The 27,957-nt window shown below is 52.1% G+C and overlaps 1 protein-coding gene across 3 annotated transcripts; it reads right to left on the bottom strand.

The window, feature by feature from the left end:
* Positions 1–181: 181 nt before the first annotated feature.
* Positions 182–26,869, bottom strand: XPNPEP2 (X-prolyl aminopeptidase 2). 3 transcript variants are annotated; one of them, XR_009500137.1, is made up of 22 exons: positions 26,546–26,869; positions 23,845–23,915; positions 22,249–22,359; positions 21,247–21,310; positions 20,138–20,242; positions 19,809–19,895; positions 18,648–18,794; positions 15,456–15,557; positions 14,698–14,779; positions 14,219–14,414; positions 13,382–13,471; positions 12,137–12,246; positions 11,389–11,466; positions 10,194–10,265; positions 8,174–8,234; positions 6,801–6,870; positions 6,202–6,306; positions 5,723–5,782; positions 5,164–5,240; positions 2,639–2,728; positions 1,488–2,324; positions 182–355 (listed from the first exon to the last, which is right to left on the bottom strand). XR_009500137.1 is itself a non-coding variant. In XM_059910076.1 (21 exons), exons 1-21 carry the CDS (start codon positions 26,592–26,594, stop codon positions 2,130–2,132), a joined length of 2,022 nt encoding a protein of 673 aa, XP_059766059.1. In that variant the 5' UTR covers positions 26,595–26,869; the 3' UTR covers positions 182–2,129. The 3 variants fall into 3 exon arrangements, 2 of the variants coding, with proteins under 2 accessions (XP_059766059.1, XP_059766060.1); XM_059910076.1 differs by having other exon boundaries at positions 182–2,324; XM_059910077.1 differs by lacking the exon at positions 22,249–22,359 and having other exon boundaries at positions 182–2,324.
* Positions 26,870–27,957: the final 1,088 nt, after the last annotated feature.

The following is a 27,957-nucleotide window of genomic DNA, read 5'->3' as shown; positions in this document are numbered from 1 at the left end:
CTGCTTTTTTCATATCCTTGACGAGTGACCTTGAGCGACTTGGTCAATCTCTATGAGCCTCGCTCTGTTCTCTCACTTGTAAAATGGGAACAATAAAAGTACTTTCTCAGAGGTTGTGGGGATGAAATGGGAAAATGCAATAACGTATGGTACGCTTAAAAATTTCAGAGGGTAGATCTCATGTTTAATGTTCTTACCACAATAAAATTTTGAAAAATGTAAAAGAATGCATGTAAAGCACAGTGCCTGGAACATAGTAAACACTCAGTGGATGGTAGCTCTGATGATGATGATGATGATGGCGGCGACGATGGCGACTAATTTTATTATGAGCAGCTGTCTTTGTGGGGCGAGCCTGTGGGGGAACAAATGACTCAGCAAACAGAGGCCCACTGTTGGGTGTTACAGGCTGTCAGTGAGGATGGCTCAGAGCTGTGGCCTTTGGGTGCAAGTATCGGTGGTGATAACTGTCACAGGTCACCCTCACGCTCGGCAAGCTAGGCCTGGTGGGCCCGTCTCTGCCCCAGAGACTTGCTTCTCTCCTCCCCAGACCCTGCTCCCCTTCTGCTGGCCCCAACTTTCCGTGACCACCTTTGCCAAGTCCTCCAGCGTGGGGCTCCCCTCATCCGGTCCACAAGGCTACCCGTCCTTTAGCACAGGAGGTGGTTGGCTGGGCGTGGCATTCATGCGAATCCACGTACGCACACGCATGCTCACTTGCACGTTCTCAAACACATGTGCTCCCCAACTGAGCTTCTGGGAGCCTCACGTCCCCGCCGCCACCTCAACTCCTCCCCTTCCTCTCCCACCACAAAAGCCACAGGTAACAGCAGTCCCCGGCTGCACAGCAGACAATGCAAAACCCAGAGGCAGGCTTCCTTGCCAGGCTGTTTTAAGCATTCAGCAGGATGTGAGCCCAGGTGGCTAACGGCTGGGCTGGCCAGAGACAGCTGTCCCCCACCCTCCCCCTGCCCCAGCTTGGCGAACTTGGAAGGGGCTGGGAGGTAGGCTAAGGGATTCTGCACGGTGCCAAAGGGCAAAAGAGCTGGACTGCTGACCCATTCTGGCCCCGCCACGTTCCCACCAAACACGGTGTTTCCCTGGGCAAGTCCTGGGGAGTTGAACTGAACTGGAGTTCAGTTCTCTTATCTGTAAAATGGGGAAACCAGATTCTGCCCACACAGGTTAAAGGTCATCCAAGAATGCGGAGGATTTAACAGCCTTGTCCCAGTGACTGCACTTTGGAAAGCTCAAAGGGTGACACACGTGCCGGAAGTCTGGGATAGTGATTGCGCAGTGTGCCTCAGGTTGTTCCCAACTTTGGGTAGGGCCATATTCCAGAGTGCTCCCCGCGTCCTCTCCTACCCCATGGCCAGATTGCTACGGCTTAACTCCCCATGCTGTCAGCTGGCATGGAGTCTGCCTAGGGTTTAGGAGTGATGGGCTCACACATGGGTGGGTGGGGCGCTGGTGTATGTGCCCCTCACCTGGCTGGTCTCCCTGACCCTGGGGTGGCAGTAACACAGCCAGAGGACTCAGCCACCATCCCTTCCTCTCCCTCTACAGGCACAGCAGGGAGCCCGGAGGCAGCAATTGTTCCTTCAGCCTGTGGGCTGCAGCCAGGAGGCCACTGCAGGGCCAGGGACAGTGGGGGTGGCCAGAGGTGGCCTCAAGGATGTGGGAAGACCAACAAGTCAGGAGCCAGTGTGGGTCTGGCTCTCTCCAGCAGGTGCTGACAAGGTGGGGCTCTCCCAGGGCCATGGAGCCCCCGGGGGGTAGGGCAGTGTCCTATATTGGTCTTGTGGGGGTGGAGCAGACAACAGCCTCTGCCAGGTTACAGGCTAGGCCTACCGGGCCCATGGGAGGAAAGGGACCGGCTGGCTCCTGTATCCTGGGGCTGGGGGTTTGGGGATGGGGAGCTGAGAGTGAAATGTCGAAGCCCAGGTGTCGGGGGGAGCTGGGGGGGTGGGGAAGGTGTGACCCAGAAGCCCTGCACCCCTAGGGCTTGGCCCTGCAGAAGGAGGCTAAGGGCGGTGGTTTCCAAGCAATGGGTCAGCAGGGGCTCTTGGGGCACGGGTGGGGGGGTGAGGGGAGCTGAGCGAGAGGGTCAGGAGGGGAGTCTCGAGCTGCTAGACACTCCAGCTGAGGATGGTGAGAGCAGAGACTGTCATCAGAGGGGCCAAGGAGGCGGTGGGCGCTGCCCTGGCGGCCAGGGGCTCCGTGTGCCGCTGCAGCCAGGAGAACTCCTCCAGCAGCTGGCGCCGCTGGAGCTCGGGGCCCACCTTCTCGCGGATGGTCTGGTAGTAGCGGTTCAGGTACTGGAGCTGCAAAAGGTAGAAGGGGTAAGGGCCTCCCCAGGCCAAGCTGTCAAGGTGTGGGAGCTTGGTGCCATCCAGTGTCACTTAGGCCCAGGTCCCCACAGGTCCCCATAGGTCCCCAGCCATCATCAGGTGAGCAGGGGAGGGATGCCCCAGTGTGTGCCTATAGGTGCCATCAGTGTGGACCCTCCCAAGGGAGGGGAAGGGGCAGAGGGTCTTGGCGTAGGGGGAGCAGAGGTGAGAGAGGCCCAGAGCTGGGGAGAAGGCAGTTAGTGGCTCGAGGGCTGAAGGGTAAACAGCCCCGAGGGGCGCTCGCTCACCTGCTCGGGGGACAGCAGGCTGATATCGATGAGGTTCCGGTCATAGGGCACCAACGACACCACTTCAAATGTCAGGTAGGTCCCTGGGTACTGGGGCGGGGGCACAGGAAAGGTAGAAAGGCAGGAAGTGAGCGAGGGGGAGGAGCTAGGCTGAAGGGGCGGAGGGAACACTCCACCCAGAAGCCCTGGGCATGGGGAACTGACCTTGTCAAGCCTGAACCCTCCACAGTGCCCTTGGCCACCCCCGTGTCTACCAGTTAGGCACCCGCCTTTGGTGCTCCCCTCATGATTCCTGAAGTTTAGACTTAAGCCTGTGTTTTTCAAAGTGTGTGCCTCCAGAGCGCCAAGGGAACCTGTTAAACATGTAGATAGATTCTGCGGTCCACACCCCAGGTCACTGGAGTGAGAATCTCTAGAGCAGGGCTGGGAACCTACATTTAAATAATTTTAAGGTAAGTATTAGGTTTTTATATCTTTCTATCTGATTTCCATCTCTATCTACATCTCTCTCTCTATCCACGTCTCTATGTTTCTATCCATTGATGTATCTATGGAGATAAATATAAATAAGAAGAAATAGCCCATAATTCCCATCTCCCAGAGAGCTCTTGCATGTATGTGCTTAGAAAATTCAAACTACAAAAAGATACTCAATAAAAATGGAAAGTCTCCTCCCTGCCCAGTTTCCTTCCTGAAAACATTTTTGGCACATATAGTATATATATGTGTATGTTTTAAAAATTCACGCAAAATGGATACTACTACACACTTTTCTGCACCTCCCCGCCCCCCTGCCATAGTAAACCTAGGAGAGTGTTCCATATTAGCACAGGGAGGTCTACCTCACTCTTTTTAAGGGTCCATAGTGTGCAGATGATAATTTATTTAACCAATGATGGATATTTAGTCTGCTTCCATTTTTTTAAACTATTACCATCACTGCTACGATCAACATCATCGTATAAACATCTTTACACGAAGTGACGTTTTGGGACTATATCCAGAAGGAATATATCTGGCAGTGGGAATGCTGAGGCAAAAGGTATAGGCATTTTCAATACGCATTTTGATAGATATTATCAAACTGCCCCCCCCAAAGGTTGTACCAATTTGTACTCCCCCAGCAATGTATGAGGGTGTTCTTTCCCCCACAAGCTCACAAGCACTGGGTGTCATCAAAGTCTTTCGCTTTTGTCAATCAAATGGTATTTTATTGTCACTTTGATTTGTATTTCTTTAAGAATGAAGTTGAGCATCTTTTCACATTTATGGACCATTTGTGTTGATCTTAGTGAATTGTCTCTTTACGTCTTTTGCCCATTTTTTCCCCGTTTTCCTTATTTCTGTCTTACCAGATTTTTAAAAGCTTGTGGTAAAAGAAGGACATTCCCCCTTTCTCTGACATACGTGCTATACTCGCCATACATCTTTTGAGTTTGTATATGGTATTGTTCCCATATGGATTTTTTTAATTTAATTGAGTCAGAGTTATCAATCTTTTTCTTCATGACTTCTGAGTCTTACATCGAAAGGCCCCTTTCCTCCCTGGGATTATAAATGAATTCAGATAGGTTTCCTTCTAGATCTTTTATGGTTTCACCTTTAAACCTCGATCCATTTGGAATTTTATTTTAGTGTAACAGTGAGGTTCTTCAGTTTAATTCCCCCCACCAAATGATTAGCCATTTGTCCCCCCTGCCCATTTATTAAACAATCTTCCTCTTCTTTACTGTTTTGAAGCACCAGCTTTATAGTAAGCTAAATTCCCATCTTGTTTATGGAAATTAGAGGGTCTATTTCTGGACTATTCTGTTCCACTGTTCCGTCTTTCCCATCTCTGGTGTCTTACTGTTTTAGTGATGGCTGCTTCGTAGTGTGGGCTAATATCTGCAAAGGCTAGTTTCCCTTATTGTTCTTTTCCAGAATCTTCCTAGCTATCTAGCTATCTTTGCATGTTTATTTTTACAAATAAACTCTACTATCATTTTGTGAAGTTACAAAAGCATCCAGTTAGTGTTGAAATTGAGGTTGCCTTGAATTTATAGATTAACTTAGGGAGAAATGACATCTTCATAATATTGAGGCTTATTTCCAGAGACCACCATTTACTTAAATCTTTTTTATGTCCCTCAGTAGAGATTTTCTCTGTGTAAGTCTTTTTAAGTTTATATCTAGGTATTTTATCTTCTTGGTTGTTATTATATAGAATCTTTATACCTAACAGGCTCCCCTGGTGATTATTATGTGCATTGAGAACCAATGATTTAGGGCAGGGATACTGATTCATTTGGTTTGGAGTGGGACCTGGGCGTTAGCATTAAAAAAAAATCTCCAGATGATTCTAATATTCTAATGTGCAAACAGGTTTGAGAAACTGATTTATGGAATTATTCTGGCGCTAAGGAAGACTCCAAATAAATTCATGACCCTACATTAAATTCTCCTTTGACCTTCCTTACCCCCCATGCAGCCCAGAGTCACTGCCACGCTGTCCACACCTCCAGCCTGCCTCAGTGGCACTTTACCTTGGTCTTTGCTTCTACCACGAGGGCCACATCTTCAAGACGGATCCCAAATTCTCCATCCTGATAGTAACCAGGTTCTGGGAGACACAAGGGATGCTGGTGACATTAAGTAGGGGAGGGGACCCAAGCCCAGGTTTCCTACGCTGACTGAGGAGTGGCTGGAGGGCCCAGCTGCCCCCGGCTGTTGGCTTGGGCAGACCCAGCACCTGTTAGATGCTCCGTGGCTACTCGGAGGCCACTGCCAGACTTCAGATTCCCCACCCTCCCTTGTAAGGGTCCTGGAGGCACTCCCCTCTCCCTGTGTGCCACTGTCCTATTACCCTGGCACTTGACTGGAGACTCTGGAGTTTGGATGTACAGCTGGAAACCAACTCCCATGGGCAAAGTGAAGGTACGGGCTGAAGGGGCTTGGGGTTAGAGTGGGACAGCCCATTCGGGGCTGGGAGTGGGGAGGTGAGGGAGTGCAGCGGTGGAGCCGGGGCGGGCCTGTGTGGGGTTGTGCTCCTTATAGGCTGGCGTTCCCTAGACTGCAGTCCTGGAGGAGCCCCGAGAGCCATACCGATGGAAGTGAACATGCCCTTGGCCATGGCAATGTTGCCAGACTGGAATCCCACTGGCCCTGGAAAGGGAGAGTCAGGGACAGTGTCAGCTCTCCTGCACTCACCGGCTTGGAAACTAGCCGGTTCCGGGGAAGAGCAGGTAACTTGGACCCCTAGCAGCGTGTGTCCTCCGCATCACCGGCTGCCTGCGACTGGTACAGACCAGACTGGCTCTGGCTTTGATTTCTCTGGGGTCTATGCCAGTCAGCCACTGGGCCTTGACCTGCCGCTCCTCTCTCTGGGGCCATCCTAAATGCCAGCGGAGTGGCCAGCTGCCAGCATTTCTCACTTACCCTGTGGAGCACCAACTCCCCACCAGCTGGGAAACCTTGCATGGGTCACTGCACCTCTGTGGGTCCTGGTCATTTCCACACCTGTGAAACGCTCCACCTCTTTCATAAGAGGGGGGACTCCAGGGGAGTGCTGAGGAGATACCTACATTCGTGCACACACAGGAAGTTGCCAATGCCGTGGCCTGTCCCATGACCGTAATTGAGGCCAACATCCCACAGGGCTCTGCGGGCAAAGGCCTCCACCATTCGCCCTGGAAGAGAGATGACCTCTGGTCAGCTGGCTGGACCCCAGACTATTGGCTTTGCCCCTTCCTGCTCTCTTTTTCTAGACCAGCCACCAGGATGGTGCCTGAGGAGAGGGCCCCCTGAGAGGCAGGTAACCATGCCCTATCTCCAGTATACTGTACGTTGTACGCACTACCTGGACCTCCCCATCTGTGAAGACACCCGCTTCCTCCAGGAATCCTCCCGTGACCGCTGCAGCCCACACTGACCGCCCCCACCTCTGAGCTCCGGCTCCAGCTCCTGAGTTGGACTAGGAGACAGGAGGCCTGGGCTCAAGGCCTGGCTCTCCCACTAACCCTCTGTGTGACCTTGGGCAAGGCATTTTCTCTCTCTGGGCTGTATTTTATCTATACAGTGGATGGGATGATGATATAATCCCTGCCCCACTAGCCTCCCAGGGTCTGAGTGCAGTGAAATCAGGGCCTGAGGTTCTGGGTCCAGCCTGGTTTGCAAAACCCACCTGATGTAGCAGCTGGGAAGACGAGTCTGGAGAGATCAATGTTTCCTATCAACACGCGGGTGTACGCCTCCTGATGGGGAGAGGGCGAGGGAATGCGGTGTGTGGGCCCAGGCCTGGGTGGGGGGATGTTCGGGGGGAGTGCATGCTCATGTGTGGTCACCCAGGTTCTGGAGGATGGCCGGAGGAGACCGAGGGGGACCTGCCCAGAGCTGGGGCTTGGTCCATGCGGTTCTCTTTGGCTGGTCCACAGGGACGCTTGTAGGTGGGGGTGAGCTGAGGCCACAACAGTAGGGATTGGAGAGGCAAGCTCCCTGGGCTGGAATCCTGACATGGCCACTCACAAATCTGACCTTGGGCAAGTGATTTTAACCGCTCGGTGCCTCAGTTTCCTGGTCTGTAATGGGACGGTCATAGTACCAGCTCATAAGATTGTTGGGAGGACGAGGTAGACTCGTGCATGTCGGGTGTTCCCGACAGACTAAATGCTTAAATAGAGGTCAGCACCCTTCATTGCCATTATCATGATCACCCTTTAGTTTTCTTAAGGCCTTATGGTTGGGTTGAGGCCTGATCATTGGCAGGTCGGCCTTGCTCTGTCGGGGCTGTTACCTTGTGGTAAGAGGGAGGGAGGTGGGCTGACAGTGGCCTCTTCTCCTGGTCACTCCCTGTGGCGATGTGGTGAGTCCCCTTCACCACACACACACACACACACACACACACCACACACACACACCACACACACACACAGGCTTGTGAGCTTGAGCATGATAGCCTGGGGCCTTGGATCTAACAGCTAAACTGAGCTCCTTGAGGCCTGACCAGTGTTTGTTTTCTCTCTCTCTCTCTGCCTCTGGCACAATGTCTGAGCCACAGTGCACTTGCTGAATGCACAAATGTGGCCCCCTGCTCTCCAGCCCCCCAGAGGTCCCCAGAGGCACACAGACCATGTCCTTGCCTCGACCCCAAGTGGACCAGCCCTCGCTGCTTCCTGAAAACCACCAGCTCCTTTCCACCTCTGAGACTTTGCTGGTGCCTTTCTCTCCCCCTGGAATGGAATGCCTGTCTTCCTCTTTTCTGTTCAGCACAGTGCTAGGCTCACAGACAGCACTAAAAAAATATTTGTTCATTGAGTTACTGAAATGGGATGATGATAAGCTTGGGCTGAGGCCCTGTTGGGGGCCTGAAATATCTCTGGGGAAGTAGTTGGGGGCACTGGGTTTTCTGTTACTAATTTGCTGTGTGACCTTGGGCAAACTACTTAACCTCCCTGGGCTTCAGTTTCAGCCTCTGTACAATCAAATGGCTCTTGGCGGAGTGGTTGCTTGGGTGTCCGTTGGGTGAGTGTGGGTAGGGAAATGTGGTCCAATGCCTACCTTTTGGAAAGCAGAGGGGGTGCCCCAGTGGACTGTTCTGGTGATGTCTGTTGTCCCGTCCCTGTGGAGAAGGACAATCAACATGTCCAGCTCTTCTGAACACCTCGGGGCAGGGATCGTGGCCACGTGCTTCCCGAGTGCTTTCCACTGGGGTTTGAGTGGCAGGGCTGGGATGGGGGTGGGGAGGGAGGTGAAAGGAAGAAGATGGCTGCCATCATGCCATCATGCAATTCCCAAACTCAGCATCTATGAATGAAGGGGCTCTGCAAAGCTATCACGTTCAAAATCACTATGTTTTCTGAGAGTCCCAATTCCCCACATACATCTTCTACCCCCATACCAGCCATTTTGGTTGTTTTGTAAATCTGGGTTTCCTTGGGCCAGGCTGGCTCTAAAAGCAAGGCTTCCTCCAGGCTTCCTAGGAGGTAGGAAAGGATGGTTCCATTCTTACAGATGGGGAAACTGAGGTCCAGAGAGATCATAACACTCTCACACATTCATATACTTATTTGCTATTTATAGAAGGGAGGGAGGCAGAGCAGACGTCATTATCCCCATTTCACAGGTGAGGCAATTGAGGCCATGAGGCCATCTCCCTCTCTGAGCCTCAGTGAGGCCAGGTCTGGCGCAAGCACTGACTCCGCACAGTTCTCTCCATTGTAAACATGGATCTGCCCCAGGGATTTGCTCAGAGTCCCAGTGAACCGAAGCTGCCAGAAGCCAAAGAGTCTGACTCCCAACCACCAGCTGCAGCTGTTCCCTTAGGATGCCCGCTGTGGCCACCCCCGGGGGTGGGGGCAGTGAGGAATGATCCCAGGGCCCTAGGGACTCCTCCTTGGGAGCAAGCCACAGGGTGTGGCCGACTTCTTCAGAAGGAGAGAAGAGGAAGTGAGATGGCCATTTCCCCGGCCTCACCCTGCTGAAGCACGCCCCAATCCAGCAACGCCCCAAGAATTCACTTCCCCTTCGCACACTGGCCATCTCAAGTATACACAGCGCCACGCCGGTGACTGCGAAGGCTGCTAGGCTGAGCGCCTGCCAGGCTGGCTCCCAGAGCCCCATTAAGGCTAAGTGTAGGGCCTTTATCATTAGCACATTCACCGCAGGATAGAGGATGGGAAACTATTCCTTGCTCCTCCATCAGTTCAGCGCACCCCTTTCTATCCCCCACTCTAAGTTTCCCACAGTCCACCTGCTTCCTAGATGAGAAGGGAAAATCTTCCAGCCCATCTCAGCTCAGCTCCCATGTGAATGAATGGGCTTAGTCTATTCTGCATGGCTGTCATGTCCAGGTGTTCAGGTTGTGCACTGCACAAAGGTAAGACATCTAAAGAAATGCCATTCACCAAATGGGTATATACTAATTTCAATGAGAGCACACAAGTGGACACACAGATTGTGGGGTCCTGGAGCACGGGACAGTGCCCCCCCGCATAACCCTATCTGTGGTTGTGCACACACTCAGAAGAACACGCACATGTCTACTCGCAGACACATCCCCATGCTGATGGGTGTCCCCTGAGGTTGCTTCACTCACTGCCTACTGCTCTTGAAGGCCTGATCCTGCCCCCGCTCCCCATGACATGGTCACCTCACCGTACAATGAGGGAAGAGGTTGTGAGGATGATGCATCATGCTGGTGGCGTGCGGGACATGTCCAGGGTGTGCATGAGTGGGTGAGAATATGGGCGCTATGTTTGTGCAGCCAGGCGGGGTTGCTGAGCATGGCTGTTCGGACTGTGTAATAATGTTCGGGCTTAAAAAACATTTTACTTGCACAAGGGGAGTCTTTTCCTGCTTCTCACAGGGCAGCACCTGTGGGCAGCCCCACTGTTTTGGCCTCTGTCTGCTGCCCACCGGGCAGGGACCCCCACGTGTGAAAATGGGAAGGATACTCAGGCACATTCAGTCCAGGCCTCTCCTTTCTCAGATGAAGCATCCATGCCCAGGAAGGGAAAGCTTTGGCTGGCTCTTGGCTGAGCTGAGACAGCTGGGCCAGGGCTGGGTGGGGAGTACATACCAGTATTGTCCCCCGGAATCCAGCAGGTACATCTCATCTGAGGATAGCTTGCGGTGCAGCTCCTTGGTGGGGCTGGGAAGGGGAGATACGCTGAGCAAGGAGCAGCCTAACCCTGAGCTGGGTGAGGTGGGGGTCCTGAGTGAAAGCAGAGGAACCTCCTCCCCCCTGGGGGCCGGCCTTCTAGCTAACTCCTTTGCGGAAGTCATCATCTCCCAAAGGGCCCTGGGAGCCTACTGAGCTTCTGCTGCTAATGTCCTCAGTGCACATCTGTTCATCCTGCACATCTGTTCATCCTGCACCTCCCCAAGCAAGGCCCTGGTCCCCAGGGAGGGGAGAAAGGAAAGAGCCCCGAATGTGGGAGACGGGAGAACTTCAATGAACACCTAGCTGAGCTATCTCTTTTTACATCAGGAGAAACAGGTCTGCAGAGAAAGGGCTCACAGAAGGCCCCGAGGGGAAGCCGTGAGGGAGCTGGACCTGGACCCAGATGCTGAGTCTGGGGCTTTCTCTAACTTCTTGCCACCTCTGGGAGCAGAGGGCCCCAAGAAGCCAGGGCACAGGAAGGGAGGGTACCCGAGGGTGGAGCTGGAGAGCAGGAGTTGATAGGGCTGAGGAGTTCCTACCCTGTTACTCTCTAGCAGGGAGAAGGGGCTGGGCTAAGGCAGCCGAAGGCTTGGGGACACTGGAGGAGGGAATTCTGGGATGGGTCAGGCCAGCCACTGGAGGGTGTCTGCCCTCTCCCTGCTTTGCCCTTGCCAGGCTGAGGCCTCTGGTTGGCTCGACCCTCCACCCCCAAATTGCATCAGGCGGGCCTGCAGGTGTTTGTTTTGTACGGAGCCAAACATCTGGCCAGCCTACATCTTGGGCCCACCTTGGTTGGTTCAGGCAGAGTGAATGGGTCCTTCTCCCCATGTGCTTGTGAGCTTTAAGAATTAAATAACTCACAGGAAGCCAAGGAAAAACATCCAGCAGCAGCCCCACCATCTCCCTTCCAGATCCTTCTGCCCAGAGTGCTCACAAAGTCCCAGCCTCTCGAGCAGAGAAATTACTCAAGTCTTTTAATTCAAAGGAGACTCCCAACGCCCGACTGGGCTCCGTGCCCCACCTCCAGCCTCCACAATGCTAAAGGCCTCAGAGCTTAAATGTGGACTCAGGTCCTCCCCAGAGCCCCAGAAAATTCTTTCTTCTGAAGTACCTGTAGTGGGCCAGGGCAGCATTCAGGCCACTAGCAGAGATGGTTTCAAAACTGGATCCAGAGAAGAACTCTTCTTCTCTGAAAAGGACAAGGCAGGGATGGTCAATGAATGGGCCCAGGATATCCAACAAGGGCAAGTGAAGGTGACGGCCGCCTCTACCTCAGCCAGGCTCCACTTGGCCTTCCCATTCCCACCTCCTGCCGCTTCCCAAGCCCGGACCTGTCACTCATAGACCACTCAAGGTCAGAGAAGCAGAGATTGTAGAGGCCAATTTTTCCTCCTCTACCTCCATTTTATAGATGGGGAAACCAAGGCCTTGTGTCCCAAAGTGAGTTCCTAGTAAAGCAAGAGTGAAGAAACCTAGCTCCCTGTATCTGAAAACTCCCTCAACTCCGGAGCAGCATCCTGGGCTAAGTGTGCCCTCAGGGAACCTCCCTCCCCAACCTGATATTCTCTAGCGGTCCAAGGTCCTACCTGGCCTGAGCTGGCCTGAAGCAGACACTAGGGGGCGCTGTTGGGTTGTGGCCCTTCAAGTTGTCCCACTTTCCGCAGAGCTGGGGAATGTCATCCAACACCGCTGCCCAGCTTCCCGACCATGACCACCCAAGAACCTGTCACTCCTTGTTCCAGAGGGGCCCTCAGATACAAGGAGGGTCTTCCTTCCCCCATAAGGAGACCAATCCCCCCTCCCTGCCCCCACCCCCACGCTAAGACAGTCAGCCGAAAAGGATGGCTGTGGTCCTTCACCCTCGGAACTTCTCCAGCAGCTCTGCCCCTGAGAACTCATCCACGGTGCCTTTGGGCACGTTCTCCTCCAGCCAGACCAAGTATCGGATCACAGCCACAGCGTCCCGCACCTGGAGCAGGGCAGGCAGAGAGGCGGGCCGAGGAATGGTCTCAGCCGGGGCTCAGGGATGAAGGAGATGGGGGGACTGCTCTGGGAGCTGAACTTTAAAAACATGAGGGTCTTACTGGCTGTTCGATGATATTAAGGGATTCTTATTAATGTTTATATATATGATCAGAGTGTGGTCATGTTTTGAAAAGAGTTCTTGTCAGAGATACTGAAATGTTGATAGAAGAAACGATATGATAGACGCGATTTGGTTTAAAATCGTCCAGCAGCCGAGGACGGGGAGTGGAGATAATGAATGTAGGGTTGTAGAGGAAATGAGATCGGCCTTGAGTTGATGATTATTGAAGCTGGGTGATGGTGATGGGGATCATTATGCTATTTCCTCTACTTTTGTATATGCTTAAAATTTTCCACAAGAAAAGTTTTCAAAAATGAGGCAGCGTATCCTAATTTTAACAGGAATATCCAAAGGGGCAAGCCATCCTCTCCCTGCGGTGAAGGAATTATTATAGCTAACACTTATTTAAGACTTGGAATGTGCCAGGCAGTGCTCAAAGCAATATATTAAAAATATATAATTACATAATTATACTTATACATATAGAACTATATAATCATTATATAAGTATCATATATTTATGTAATTATTATATATTTATATGTACATATTAGATATATAAATGCATATATGTACATATATGTAATATTTATATTAATTATGTATTACAATGAATATATTTAAACATACATTATTATTTATACTATACAATGTAGATACATGTCTTTAATCCTCACAACAACCCTCTGCTATGGGTTATGGTTATGATCCTCATTTTACAGAGGAGGTAACCGAGGCCCAGAGAGGGGAAGTGACTTACCTAAGGTCACCCAGCTAGGAGATGGGTAGAGGAACTAGGATTTGAACTCAGATACCATAGCTCCGGGGCCCAGGCTCTAAACCACTGAACCACGCTGGTAACAACAGAGTGGAGCACAAGTGGGTGCCCAGGAGTTTGGCGTCCACGTCTCTGTTTCACTGAGGGCCTTCTTCAGGCTCCTCCGGCAGGGTCTCCTCTCTAACGCATCAGACCGGGAGCTCCCCAGAGGCTCGTGTGTCTGCCTGCCCATGGACTTACATGGCTGGCCCTGAGGAGGGTCTGCTCCTTGCTGTTTTTCACCGCCTTGGTTACCATCACTGGGGAGTAGGTGTCTGCTATGAGTTTCTCCTGTGAGGGGCAGAGAGGAAGCGGTCTGGGAGCCCTCTCTAGGGCACGGTGGTGTTTGAAAAGGATTGGCAGGAAATTCCAGCTCAGATGAGACTTGCCGTCTCCTGGAGTGGCAATGCCCTTCCCACGTGTGCTCTCTGACTACGCAGGGCTTTCCTAGTTTTCCCTTCCAGCCTAACCTTCCCTCTCTCCCTCCCTCCCTCCCTTCCTCCTCCCTCCCTGGTCCTGGATCCCAGCAGCACTCTGGGATGGATCCGAGCCTGGCCCCTGCCAGCCACGGGCTGTTCTGACAGTGTGTTTCCTGCACATCTCATATCGTGACAGCTGCCACTTATTGAGTGCGTTAGGCACTGGGCTTTACATGCACTGTCTCCTTTAAACCTCCTCAGAGTGACTCTTTTGAGGTTGTGACTCTTAGTGCCATTTTACAGGTGAGGAAACGGAGGCCGGATTGACTAAATCACTTGTCCAGGGTCATGGCACAACCAGTTCTCAGTCTCAGGTTTGGTAACCTCAAAGCCTCTGCTCTACCAGCCTGTACTCCCCCAGCCTCCTTGACAATCTCTGAGCTCTCTGTGGACAGATGTCCTGTCTCTTCCCGGGGAGCCCTAGAAGGGGACTCAGTGTACCACTGCTGACTGACCAACTGCCAGAACGGCCCAGGGGCTGTCCCCCCACCACCCCGCGTTAGGTTGAGACTTATCAGGGCTGTTGGGGGGTGGGGAGGACGGTGCCTGGCAAACCCACCTTGGGTATCACTTCATAGAGCCCATACGAGGTGTAGCTGGTCCCGATCCAGATCTTCACGACTCCTGAGGTGTAAGCCTGGACGCTGTCACGGACTTGGCCGTAATCTTCGAGTTGCACACACATGGAACCCGTGCAGCCAGAGTTCAGGTACTGCAGGGTCTCGGAGCTAAAGCGACTCTTGTTTGCAAATAACCTAGGTGGAGAGGGAAGACCAGGAGGGTCCAGAGAGAATCTAAGGACAGTGCAAAAGACCAGCGGCCCTTTGTTCCTGGAGGTCAGAGGAGGCCTGCGCCAGGCAGCTGAGCAGACCAGATTTGGAGTACGCGGGAACAGAGGTCAAGGGGGTCAGGAAAAGCTGATCGGAGGCTTCCTCGAGGGTCCTGCTGGGGCAGGCACCCCGCTTCTGGGAAGGCTGCATGTTGGGGCAGTGAGGAGTTAGAGGAAGTCCGTGACCGCAAGCCAAGGACAAGCCCTACCTGATGGAGGAGTCAGTGAGCAGCGTGTAGGAATAGAAGAAGGGGTTATAAGGGATGTCACTGCTGCGAAGGTTGAAGAGCCCTGGGGAAGAGAATTGATGGGGACTATTTGAGGCTGACCCGCCTGACGCAAGTACACATGACACCTTTGCCCTACTGTTGGCTTTGGCCTCCAAGGATCCCCAGCCGCACGCCCACATCCTCTGCCCCTGAATGTTTCTCAGTCTTTCCGGAGCGGGGGAGGGTCTTTGAAGCACTAACGAGCGCTAGGGGCACTTTCTCCCAGAAAAAGGCAGATACCCAGCCAGTAGTCTGCACACGGTGTCGGTGGGTTCCCAGAATACCTGAAGCCCAGAGCTGGGGTCAGGTGAGAAGCACTGAGCCACGATGGGATAGAATAGGGCTGCACGGGGTGCTAAAGCCGGGAAGCTGAGTGCCCTGGGCTCGTGGCCAGCAGGTTGGGAGGTGTTTGCTGGGCCTCCTCCCCTTCATGAGGACAGAAGCCTTTGCTGCTGGGGTTTCCTGGTCCTCTGATGGCCCCGGGGGCTGGCCCCAGATTGCACAGGGCTTCCTGGTTTCCTTAGCGAGCAGACGTGAGCTCCTGCCCTCACCTTAGTTCCCGCAGGCCATGACCACGGAGCTCTCAGAACCCATGGGTCAGTGGTCGCTGGGGGAGGAGTCCTGTGCTGCAGGGCCCAGGAGGCTTGGGGGTTGGGGGGAACCCAGGCACCCCCCTGCATCCACAAATCTATACTCACAGGCCGTCTCATCAAGTGCGGACAGAAGCACGGCAGTTGGGGCCTCACGATGCTTCCGCATCTGGCTGCGGATGCCAGATACTTTCTCCTGCCAGCTGCTTCCTAGAAGCAAAAGAGCCAAAAGAAAGTATAAGTGATCTACCTTCTCTTTGGCACTCTGTTCCTGAGAGGGCTCCCTTTGGGCAATAGTTTTCCATTCCTTTAGAAGCAGTAGAACCCTTTCTTTAACCAAACTCTTGCTTGTGTAATCATTAAGGACATGGGCTCTTGACCCAGACTGTCTGTGTTTAAATCCTACCTCTGTCATTACTTGCTGGGTGACCTTGGGAAAATTAGCCCCTCTGTGTCCTATTTTGCACATCTGTAAAATGGGGATGGATTATAATAATAGTGTCTACCTCAATAGAGTTGTTATGAGGTCCGAATTAACTAATATTTGTAATGTATGTAGAATTGTGTCTGGGTGTATAGAAAATCTGGTATAACTTTCTGATTAATAAATAAGCATGCAAAACAGAGATCAGGAGAGCAGCCCTAGTTGAAGGGCAAAGGGATAGGGCTGGGCCGTGTTTAATCCTCTTCCTCGCAGTAACCCCAGCGCTTACTAAAGCCACTTGGGTCTGGGCTAAGCACTTTGTGTACATTGTTTTAATCCTTACTTGGCCCATTTTACAGATAAGGAAATTGAGGCTTCAGAGAGGTAAAGTGACTTATCTATGGTTTTTATAGCTGGCAAGGGGCGGAACTGAGACTTGAACACAGGTCTGTTTGACTACATGGCTCACACTCTTAATCGGTATAGACATTGGACTATCTTGCTAACCTTGTTAGTCTCCAACCTTGTCCTTAAACTCTGTGTCACAGAGCTGTCCTTTCTGGGATGCTTGTATCCTGGTTCTAGGACTTTGGTTTTCATCTTTTTTTCCTGCTCCCTGTAATCCCTCTAAAGAGTCTGCCGCTAGGCAGGGCTAGGAATTTGCTGGCAGAAGATCATAAGCATTAAGGGTCCCTAGTTGGGCTGAGAGATTAGCATAAACAACATAATTCAATTTAAAAAATCTTTATGCAAACAGGTAAAACTGTTCATCAAGAACCAAAGCTTTGGGTGCGATACTTCTTCTAGGTTTATTTTATTTTATTGTGGTAAAATACACATACCATAAAGTGTTATCATTTTAACCATTTTAAAGTGCACAATTCAGTGCCTTTAAGAACATTCACAGGGCTTCCCTGGTGGCGCAGTGGTTAAGAATCCGCCCACCAATGCAGGAGACATGGGTTCGAGCCCTGGTCTGGGAAGATCCCACATGCCGCGGAGCAACTAAGCCCGTGCGCCACAACTACTGAGCCTGTGCTCTAGAGCCCGTGAGCCACAACTACTGAGCCTGTGTGCCACAACTACTGAAGCCCGCGCAGCTAGAGCCCGTGCTCTGCAACAAGAGAAGTCACCGCAACGACAAGCCTGTGCACCACAATGAAGAGTAGCCCCTGCTCGCCGCATCCAGAGAAAAGCCCGCATGTAGCAACGAAGACACAACACAGCCAAAAATAAAATAAACAAAATAAAATAAATAAATTTATATAAAAAAAAAAGAGGATTCACAAAATTGTGCAACTACCACCACTATCTAATTCCAGAACATTTCCGTCATCCCAAAAGGAAACTCTGTAGCCATTAGGCAGTCTCTCCCCATTTGCCTCTCCCCCTGGCCCCCGGGCCCCCGGCCACCACTAATCCGCTTTCTGTCTCCATGGATTTGCCTACACTGGATGTTTCACACAAATGGAATTCTACAATATGGGGCCTTCACTGACCTCTTTCACTTAGAATTATGTTTTCAAGGTTCATGGATGTGATACATTTTTGAGACAACAAATGAAAGCCAGTTTAAATTGTTTGATACACACAGGTATCTTTGAGTAACTACTTTTCATGTTCTTCCCTTTGCTCTTTGCCCCCTTTAAAACCTGTGAGTGGCTGGAGAGAAAGTCTCTCTTGTCTCTGTGAGCTTAGAGACTCTGTTCTTGGGCTTCCAGGCCCAGTTCTGGCTCTGGATGGCTTTTCCTTGAAGACTAGCAGCCTGTGATGGCTTGGCTTCCTCTCACTTGTGGGAAGTGATAAAACCCATGTGAATTCTCTCCCAGTCCCTGGAAGATTTCCCCCTTTATCCACTCCTCTTCCTGACATAACCGCACCCTTCTTTATCCGAATGGGATGAGTTTTATTTATGATGGAACTGTCTTGGATAGCAAGTTTCTTTAAAAACTGCGTCAAGATGCAGAAAGTTTCTGCAAGTTACATCAGAATGGATAAAGAAAATTGGACACAATTTTGACTTGTTTCATCAGACTCGCTATTTTGAAATTTCTCTCCTGTTTCTGGGATTCCTTTCCAAACAAGAAGTGTGCATAGACCTGTGTGTGGAAAGGGACCTCTCAGATTGCCCAATGTTTCTAGGAATCCAAGTCTATGGGCTTGTTCAGAATTCCTAGGGAGGTAGGGGCTGGTGGTGGCCAAGACATTGATTCATACTCAGTAGCCTGGGTTCGGTCAGTTTAGTTACTCCTTATAAGAATTATAGAGCCTATTGTTCTTTTATGACATATTTAGATGGTGTCAACACGGTCAAGATTATCGACGTTAGAATTTTGGGGGTCAGTTAATTTTCCTTTGCGGTCCGGCCAAAACTTGAACCCTAATCTGTGCCACAGACTGAGCTTGAGCTTAGTTTTTGCTTCCTTTGTCCATGCCAGCCCATCTGACCCCGGCCATCTTACATCTAAATTCCCTATCACAGGAGGACCAGAAGTCAAGGTCTGAATGATTCAATACAAACCAGTCTTCACTACCAGACAAGAAGCTCATATCATGTTTGTTTCTCTCTTTAGAGGGGTAGGTGTTTTTTCATCTTTCTCCGACTCCCTTGTTTCCCCCCTTCCTGTTCCCTCTTGCTTCAAATCCTGACACTCTTTATCCCAGCATTTTCTAAATATGCTTCGAGGAACTTCTGATTCAGACTCTCTGAAGGGATGGGGCGTAGAAATCTGCGTTTTAAGAAAGCATCCCAAGCTATTCAGGCGCACATGAAACCATTGCTTTGGGACCTCTTAGGATGAATTTTTCAGCCAAAGGAGCAGCAGCGGGGGCCTGTGTTGCTCCAAGGTGGGAAAGAGAACGGGCGTAGGAATCACCTGTGAATGCCTCCTGCAGGGCATAGATGGGCTCACTTGGCACCGGAGGCCTCTCTGACCCCCACAGCAGGTCCACAAGGTTGACGGTGATGGACACCAGCTCTCTGCCAGAGTCTCGGAGGGCCACGTTATATCTCTCCCAGGAATCTGCAGAGGCAGGAAGGAGTCACTTGTCCCTTGCCTGTGTATGCCTCCGGGAAAATTGTGACTCAGGCAAAGCTCCTTCTTGTCCCCTCTGCCTCCTGTTCCGCTCAAGCAGCCTGGGCTGTGCCCTCTCGCCTTCCTCCTTCAGCTTGCCCTGAGCCCGCCCCAGTGCTGCCCACGGTCAATTAGGTAAGCTCGCCCTTTTAAGTGCCAAGGGCTGCGGGGCCCTCTTTTCGGTCCTGTCTGTTTGACTGAACTTCAGTGCCACAGCCCAAAGGAATGGTGAGGTTCAGGCCACTGGAAAGGCTGGCAAAGAAGCCAGATCTGAAGTGGGAGCCTTTCCGTGCATATTCATGAGGACGGCACCCTGGGGGCAGGCTGGCCAGCTGGCGGGGGCACTGGAGCTCAGGGAGCTGTGTTCCTGGACGGGAGGGGAGGGGACTGTGCTTCCTTTTGTAAAAAAATTGTTTGGCCACGCCATGTGCGCCATGAGGGATCTTAGTTCCCCGACCAGGGATCAAACCCACGCCCCCTGCAGTGGGAGCGCAGAGTCTCAACCACTGGACGGCCAGGGAAGTCCCAGGGACTGTGCTTCTTTACTCAGAAACCCTCTCAACTCCTTTGACCCTTCCAAGCTGCCTTCCAGAAGAGGGCTACCAAATGGTTCTAGTGCCCTGATTGTTAGAGTTCCAGGGCACAGAGGATGGTTCTAGGTTTAAGAAGATCCCGGCCTACCCACTGGCTAGGTCTTAACGATTCCCTGAGTCTTCTAGGTTGGGTCTCTGCACTCCGGACTTAAAAAAAAAAAAAATCTATGTTTATTCTTTTAAATGTATCTTCATTACACAATCCAGGAATACACCCTTTTTGCAAAATATTCTGCAACTACAAGTTCAAACACTCTATCTTTAGAGTCACCCTGCACCTCCTTCTACCAAGATGTGCTTCTTTACATCCTGAGGGTGTGAGTGTCCCTCGCTGGTGTGGACAAACGCAGGGACTGAGGGAAGAACATACTGATGGAGAAGAGGAAGGGGTCAAAGCCCACACGCCCTCCAACAGGGATCTCGGTGAGGAGCCAGGTGACAACAGGAGTGGTGCCAACTGCGAGAAAGACAAGAAGGGACACTGAGGTTACCCCAGGCCCTCCAGCCGGGCTTCTGTCTGTGACAGTCCTTCCATGTCTGTCCTCCTTGATATCCACCTCAAAGATTAGGGACGGCTGCAAACTTCTTGAGCTTCCCACAGGGGCCCAGCATGGTCTTCCACGCACCCCCTCACCTGTACCTTCCCGAACCCAGTCTGGGCTCCAGGGCTTGGGGAACAAATCCGTGCCGTCCTCTTACCTTCCTTATGGAGCTCCCAGATGCAATCCATCTGCCGCTCAGCCTGGGTCCAGTAGCGGCTGTCGGTCCAGAGAGCGGCTTTCCCCATGGTCACCACGGCGATTCCTGGGGCAGAACAGAGAAACTTGGAGGGGAGGGTGAAGGTGCGGAGCGTGGCTTTAGTTAGCGCTTTAGCAATGCGGTGCTGGCTCTGACAGTGTCACGAGACGTCTCTGGAAAGAGCTGCTCTCCTCCCTTGGAAGGGAGTGAGGCAGGAGATGTTAAAGAGAGTGTTGGGGGGAAAGTAGCCGGAAGTGTGTCCTGAGCTGGGCATCTCTGCTTTGCCTTGAGGTCCTTTCCTAAGCAGGCATTTAGCAGGACAAGTGGGGTCTGCTTTTGGCCATCCCCAAAAGTCGATGCTACATGTAGGTGCTCTCAGCAAAGATGGTGTGGCAGTCAGCATGAAGATGCGGTGGCTGATGGGAACACTAAGCCAGGGACTTAGCTGAGGACAGGCAGAGAGGCCAAACCCAGCGACTTCTGCAAAGAGAAGAAGGGCCCGTGATGGGCAAGCCAGGCAGCTTGAAGCCCAGGGGAAGGATGTTTAAGGATCAGCAAGGGAAGCTTAGGTTTCATTCAAGGGGCCAGGATCAAGGTGGGAGGCCGATTCCAAAACTGGGACCCCATAATGGGCCTCTATGTTTGTGTCTCATTTGGCCACGTGAGGTGGTGTTATCCATAAAAGGACCAGCAAAGTAAAACTTTGTCCCCAAACGAGCCATTGTGTGAAGGGAATCAGCGGGCTCCTAGTGGCTAGATATAGAGGTAGCAACTGTCCCAGAAATGGAGCCCAGGGAGTGCTGGCTGGGCCTGGCTGTGGCCGAGGCAGCGAGCACAGGAAAGAAGTCAGGAGGGCCATCTGCCTCATGCAGAAGCGTGGCTGCTAGGCTATGAGATGTGTGCCCTGGTGACCCCTTTTGGAGTGGTGAAGGGGGAGGCAGAGAGAGGAGCAGGGGCCTCTGGACACTCGCTCCTGGGCTCCTGGCTGCTGAGAACTAGCCCCACCAGGGCCTCTCTGACCACTCTGGGTCTCCCACCAGAAACAATGAGGGCCGGGTAATGGCTGTCACCTGCAGACCCCGTAAAGCCTGTAATCCACGCACGCCTCTTGTCATAGTCGCTGATGTACTCGCTCTAGGAAATCAACAACACCGTCATTAGCTTTCTTCATGGAGTCACACCCCGCATGGAAGGCCCCCAACCACATCCCGGTTCTTTCTGTCTAGTCAGTTTCAACCAGTCCTACAAGCCCAATGGGTACCTCATAAATAACTTGTGCAGAGAGCTTTACACATTATTGTGTTTGGGTTCTCATAACCCTTGGAGACAGATCTCATTATTCCCATTTCGCAGTAGAGGAAACTGAGGCTCAGAGAAGTTCAGACACTTACCCAAGCTTCTTAGCCCTTTTCGGCAGGTGGGAAAATGAATTCAAGTAATCGTATTGACACTGAAAATGCCTTCTCTTCCAACTGGGCTGTTGCTGGGAAGGTGGATGGGGTGGAGGTGGAGCCAGGGTGGGAAAGGGTGGGATGGGTGGGTAGGGGCGCTGCTTTGGGAAAAGCAGTTCTGGCTCAGACCATCTTCTTTCCTGTCTGCTCCCCTCTCCCGGCCTACACCCCAAACTTGTGGAATCTTGGATGCTGGATCATTTCAGCGCTCCATCCATCAGCTGATGGGAAGGGCTGAGCCAGAAGGGAGCTCAGGGTTCTTCTAATTCAGTTCCCAGCCCACATTCTAACCTCCTAGGGCAGGGGTATCCTAAACATTCATTCTGGATCCGCCATCTAGGAATTAATCAAAATCGTTCTGAAGTTGTTTATAGTTTCATTGCCTGAGGTCAAGGAGATTTGGCAATGTCTTCTCTCCTATGTAAAGGAATACATTCTTTCAGTTGCCCTAAAACGCCCGTGTCCAAGCTCCCCACTTCCTTCCCTTTGCCTGTCAAATCCTTTTTCTGTCTTCAATCTTCCGATTCTTAACAGCGTCCTGTTTGTGGCCTGTTCTCTTAGGCCAGACCCGGCTCGGGGCGGGGAGGGGGTGGGGGGTTGGTGGGAGGAGCCATCCCTCACCATGTGGGCATCCGTGTCGGGGACGATGTAGGCAGAGAGATTCTGGGTGTGCATCTGCTGGCGGAGGGCTGTGAGCTGCGCTGTGGTATTGACCACAGTAACTGGAAGGTACTGACAGGTGACAGGAAGACACCAAGACACACACACACACAGACACACATTGCTTAGAGAAAATGTCGCCGGGGCCCCCATCCTCTCCTTAGGCAGGGATTGGGGTTGGGTAGGCTGGGCCAGCCTGGAGAGGGATGGGGCAGAAGCTGATGTTATGGATTAGTCTAGATTAAGGTGCCTGGGCTGAGTGGAGATGGAGGTGTTTAAGAGCTTGGAGAGAGACTTTTTGTGACAGTAATGGGACCTGAGTCTGGGATGGGGTAGGGGGTGGGTAAGAACTGCAGGGTCCTGAGCCCTGGCACTGGGCCAGGCCAGGGGATGGCCTCTCTTTGGATACCTTGGGGTAGAGTTGCCAGTTTAGCAAATCAAAATACAGGATGCTCACCCAGTCACATTTGAATTTCAGGTAAACAATGAATAATGTTTTAGTATAAGTGCGTCCCAAGTACTATTTGGGGCATACTTATATTAAACACATTATTCATTATCTGAAATTCAGATGTAACTGAGCGTCCTGAGTTTCACCTGGCAGCCCTACCTTGGGGACTTGTTTCAAGTTTCCACTCACTGGTCCCAAATGGCAGAGGAGAGTGAATGAGTACCCCCAGCAGTTTGGGACATTGTCCAGAAAGATCGTCTCCAAGCCAGACATTTTGTTAAAGGTTATTTTATCTTAAAAATAAAAAGTGTGGGCTTTTTGTTTTGTTTTGCCTTCTACTCCAGGATACATCCATGTTTATTTTAACATAAAAATAATGTGGTTTGCCCACCTACCTGCCTGCCCCAGTGGTCTCATAAAGTGGACGAGGGAAGCAGATGTATCCCATTTGTCCTGAGGCTTTAGTGACCTGCTGGCAGGCCCATGAGCCCTCACCTTCCCATGAGCCCTCACCTTCTGGCCTGCTCCTGTCTGGAGAAGCTCTTTCACACTCTCATCTAGTTGTGGAAAGAATCCCTCTGGTCTCCAGCTAGGGAGCTGACGACCTTTCAGCTCCAATATGCTGGGCCTTCACACAGTCTTCACACCCGAGGCCTCCCTCTCTTGACCTTCCGCTGGCTCTTCTAGCCCTCTGTCTTCCGCCCTCCTCCCCGTTCCTCTAGAATTGTTGTTTTCTTTCCTCCCATCCTCTTCCTGGCCTCTGCCTAGCTAGCCTCAGCTAAAGGCTGGCTAGGGGCCTCCTCCCTCCTTGCTGCCCCTCCTCCCTCCCTCTCGCAGGGGCTGCCTGGGCTCAGGCCTGGAGGGAAGGAGATGACCTGCCGTGGGAATGGCTGGGAGGGAGGGATAGGGGCGGATGTCAGACACCTGAGAATGCGCCGCCCGCCCGCCCCGAGGGAGGTTAATCAGAAACAGTGGCCCCAGAGTCCGGAAATCAGGAGGAAGGCTGGTAGAGGGTGAGGCTAGCAGCTGGGCCCATGGGGGATGGGGAGGAAGGTGGGAGCTGTGGGTCCGGGCGGGGCGGGGGCGGGGCGGAGGCAGGGCCTCACCGGAGGGCTGATTGAACAGTTTCTCACATCCTCTCTCAGGTCCAGTGACTTTGGGCGGCCCCAGGCACAAGCTAGAAACCGGAGAAAAGTCCAGGGTCACTTGGAGACTGGATAGGTCCTAGAGAGCACGGGGACATGTTCCCCCAACCCCGCTCCTGGTCCCCACAGGGCCTGCATCCTTTGAAGCAGGAGATGCTGTCCAACTCTACTTGAGGATAAAAATAATTACATTTCATAGGAAATCAGGCTGAATTGGATGGCACCCTGGGTCACAATCAAAGAAACCTGTTTCATCGACAAGTGATTGCCACTTTTGGATGGGTTTTAGTGCTCATTAAATCAATTTTTTCCTTCTAATCTAATTGGGTCTTTTCAGGATCTACCGAACTGGAAAAGTTGTGTGTAAATTAAATTTTTGTAATCAGATTTTCTCTTAAATGCTCTAGAGGATCTCGCTAAATAATCACCCCACCTTTGTTTTACCCTTCTATAAATCTAATTATATATATATTGGGTTTACTTAAATTCAAGGCCCACTTCTACCATTTCTTACAGTCCAAATATCTGCCTCTCATTCCAGGCTACAGAGGCCAGGCAATCCCAGGCTGACATCGTCCCCTGGTGGGGAAAGGTGGGTTAACATTTAAAGAGCTCCTACTGTGTGCTAGACACCGAACTCAGCAATTTACCTATAGTTTCTCTTTTTTTTAATTTTTTTTTATTTTTAAACGGCTCTGATGTCCTGCTAGCCATCTTTTTTTTTTTTTTTAATTTATTTTATTTATGGCTGTGTTGGGTCTTCGTTTCTGTGCGAGGGCTTTCTCCAGTTGTGGCAAGCGGGGGCCACTCTTCATCGCGGCGTGCGGGCCTCTCGCTATCGCGGCCTCTCTTGTTGCGGAGCACAGGCTCCAGACGCGCAGGCTCAGCAATTGTGGCTCACGGGCCCAGCCGCTCCGCGGCATGTGGGATCTTCCCAGACCAGGGCTCGAACCCGTGTCCCCTGCATTGGCAGGCGGATTCTCAACCACTGCGCCACCAGGGAAGCCCTAGTTTCTCTTTTGATACTTGCAACAACGCTGGGAAGTGGGTATTATTGTCTGCTTTCTACAGAAGAGGAAGCTGAGGCCCAGGTACGTTTAGTTACTCGCCCAAGTTTTGCCACAATGAGTCCGTGGCAGAGCAGGAATTTGAACCTAGGCCATCTGAGTACAAAAAAGCCAACCATGGAAGGGTGGTGCCCCAGAAGGGAGAGAATGTATAGAGACTTAGTTTCCAGTTGGGGTTCTGCCCCAAATTTGGTGTGTCCCAAGAAGAGTCGCCCAGTATTCGTTGAGCAAACATTTCCTAAGCCCCTGCTGTGTGCCAGGCACTGGGCTAAGTCCTGCAGGCTCTGGGCCTTCACACCCTGAAAGTCCAGGGGTCTCTGATAGGCCTTCCCTCCAGCCCTCCATCTTTTGGGGGGGAACCTCTCCAGAGGTAATGGGGGTCTGAGTTTGGGGAGACACTCTACTTTTCCTTTCTGAGTAGGTTTAGCTACAGATGGAAGGAGTACAGCTGGGTTCTAACACCACGAATGCCCTGCCTCACTCTCTCTCCCGGTCCGGTCGCATAAACTCAAGGGAGAGATGAGACCCACCCTGCTGATTTAAGAGAATGAACACTCATTTCTGTAGGAACAGATCTCTGGCAAAATGGTGGCACTAAAACACCAACATAAGAAGCAAGACACAGCCAACCCATGTCCCTCTAGACACCCCAACTGCTGTTCTCTGAGGTCAGGGCTCTGGCTCCCAAGGGCAGGCTCTGCAGCCGAACCACTCTGTGGTCCCTGGCACGGGGCCTGACACTGGGGAGGTGTCAGGAACTGGGTACTGAATGAATGAGTAGGGTCCTGCCGCCACAGAGCAAAGGGAAGGAGGCCTCCCTAGGGCCAGGGTGGAGAGGATGTGGAGGGTGCTGGGCTGGGCACTTAGCTGTGACTAAAGAGTACAAACAGGACACCATAGGGTGACAAAGACCAAACTTTAGCTAGGCTCCTCCAAGCCCTCTTCTCCATTAGGCCTTGACTTCCAAGTCCATCCCGTCCTTACTGGGCCTGCATCGCCCAGACTTAGCAAGAATCCTGCTAAGTCAGCTTAGAGAGAATTCCCCACCCTTAGTATCTCATCAACCTTGATATCTGATCAAATTCCTCATCATCCATCCTTGATATTTGATCACCCTGCCTTCAGCATGGATCCTATTAAGTCAGTTTAGCAAGAATCTCCTCACCCTTGATGTCTCCTCTTGGCGATTTTCCATCCACTGACCCCCTCACTCTGCTCATTGACAAGAAGTCCTCAGCCATCTTTGCTGTATTCGGAGTTGAGCCTGATCTTTCTCCCCTGCTGCAGCGCCCCTATTGCAATAGTCTTGAATAAAATCTTCCTTACTCTTTTAACAAGTGCCAGAATCATTTTTTCTTTAACAGGTGGGAATGGAAAGAGGCCAAACCAGACTTGAGATGAGTCTTGAGGGTCCCCAGGACTGGCCCTGGGGTTCCTCTTCCTCAAGACAGAGAGAGGGACCACGAAAAAAAAGAGACAACCTAGGCCCAGCCTTCACTCCAACCCTTTCTGAGCCCACAGGGGAGAGGCCAGAACTGCTCTCCAGCTGGACCTGCCCTCCCAGCGTGGGAGGGAGAGACGGGGGATGCACATACCACAGAGGAGGACAAGCCAGGGGTAGCAGCCCCAGGGAGCCCAGGCCATGGGGTCTTCAGATGCCGGTGCTGGGTGGATGGAGGGTCAAGGGAGAGTGGGCAGGGCTGTTTCCTTGGTCTCTTCTTCCAGGCCTTTCCGGGGCAGGAGCAGCCAGGGGGTGGGGGCTGGCAATGGGGAGGAGGTGTCCAGCTGGTGGATGGAGAGTCCTCTGGTCTTTGGTTTCTGAGGGTTCCAGGAGTCAGGCTGGGTGGAGAAGACTCGACTGCCCCAGGCAGCCTCTGCTGGCTCCCTGTCACCCAGAATAGGCTGTGAGCCTGCCCCGGGCAGAGTCCAAAGATCTCTGAGACAGAGGAGCAGCAGCTGGTCTCAATCAGCCTGCTTCTCCCAGCCCCCTCTTCAGCAGCCAGCCTCGGCCATTCCCGAATTCTGTCCCCCTCCCTCCAGCAAGCTGTTTCCTATTAGCTCCCTCACCCCAGGCCTGGCTACAGCCTCACTTTTGCTTTGAGATGGATGTTTATCCTTCCGCCTCTTCTGAGCTGGTCTGACTCAGAAAAAGCCAGTGTCCTCTCTGCCCAGTGCCTGTGAAGCCCCACTGCACCCCTCGGAGAAGTTAGTTACAGCCGGAGACTGACTTTCCTGAACTGAGGGCTGGGTCCCCTCAGGAGAGTACCCTCTGTAAAAGTGGCAGCAGTCACTGGCAGAGGGGAAGACTGCCCTTCTCTTGGGATGGTGGGGACGGCGGAGTCCATTCAGCTGTTAGTGCCATTCGCCCCTGAGGGAATGAAAGCCCAAAGGCCCATCTGGAGGGATCGGGGGATGACATTGAAGAGGGAAGAAGACCCAGAAAGGGGAGTTTGGGAGCTCCCAGAAGACAAATTTGGTTAACTGGACATGCCCTTTCTACCATAGCTTCTAGAACAGGTCTTTGTGCCCCTGCGGTGTGGGTCACTCCCAACGGGCATGACTCCCTCTGGGGGAAGTGGGCAAACTGAAGCCAACCCTATGTCCACCCACTACATCAGAGGGCGGCTCACTGCACCAGCGCCAAAGCAGCCCCCAGTCAGAGCCGTCTACACCCCTAGACCAGAAAGGAATACTTCCCAGAGACAAACAGACCCAATGGACAGGCGCTCCTCCTAGCCTGGAGGGCCCCAGAGGCAAACTACCCATTCCTTTTGATCTTATTTTTAACGTATTTACACTGGGCTTACATCCATAGCAAGTTTAAGGCAGCTTTCAAGTAATCCATCCAAGATCATAAAATAGATCATTTCGAAGAGGGAAGGGGGGCCTTCGTGGGACTCCCTGAAGGAAGGGTGTCTAAATGAGTGAGGAGGTTCAGGGAACTCCACCTCCAGGGATAAAAGTAGAGGCAGAGCCCAGAGCCTCAGAGGACAGCCCAGGACTGGGG

This window comes from Balaenoptera ricei, chromosome X (genome assembly GCF_028023285.1).
Source record: "Balaenoptera ricei isolate mBalRic1 chromosome X, mBalRic1.hap2, whole genome shotgun sequence".
NCBI lineage: Eukaryota > Metazoa > Chordata > Mammalia > Artiodactyla > Balaenopteridae > Balaenoptera > Balaenoptera ricei.
Note: the sequence above shows the minus strand (reverse complement) of the source record. Positions and strands in the feature narration are given on the sequence as shown.

What these genes read in the sequence shown, in the direction of transcription:
- XPNPEP2 (XM_059910076.1), bottom strand. Translation starts at nt 26,594, where the DNA reads ATGGCCTGGGCTCCCTGGGGCTGCTACCCCTGGCTTGTCCTCCTCTGT. An exon ending in CCCCTTCCTCTTCTCCATCA is followed by an intron (nt 18,795 to 19,808) that starts GTATGTTCTTCC and finishes CTGCCTCTGCAG; the next exon opens with ATTCCTGGGAGAGATATAAC. An exon ending in TGGTAGAAGCAAAGACCAAG is followed by an intron (nt 2,729 to 5,163) that starts GTAAAGTGCCAC and finishes CCCCCGCCCCAG; the next exon opens with TACCCAGGGACCTACCTGAC.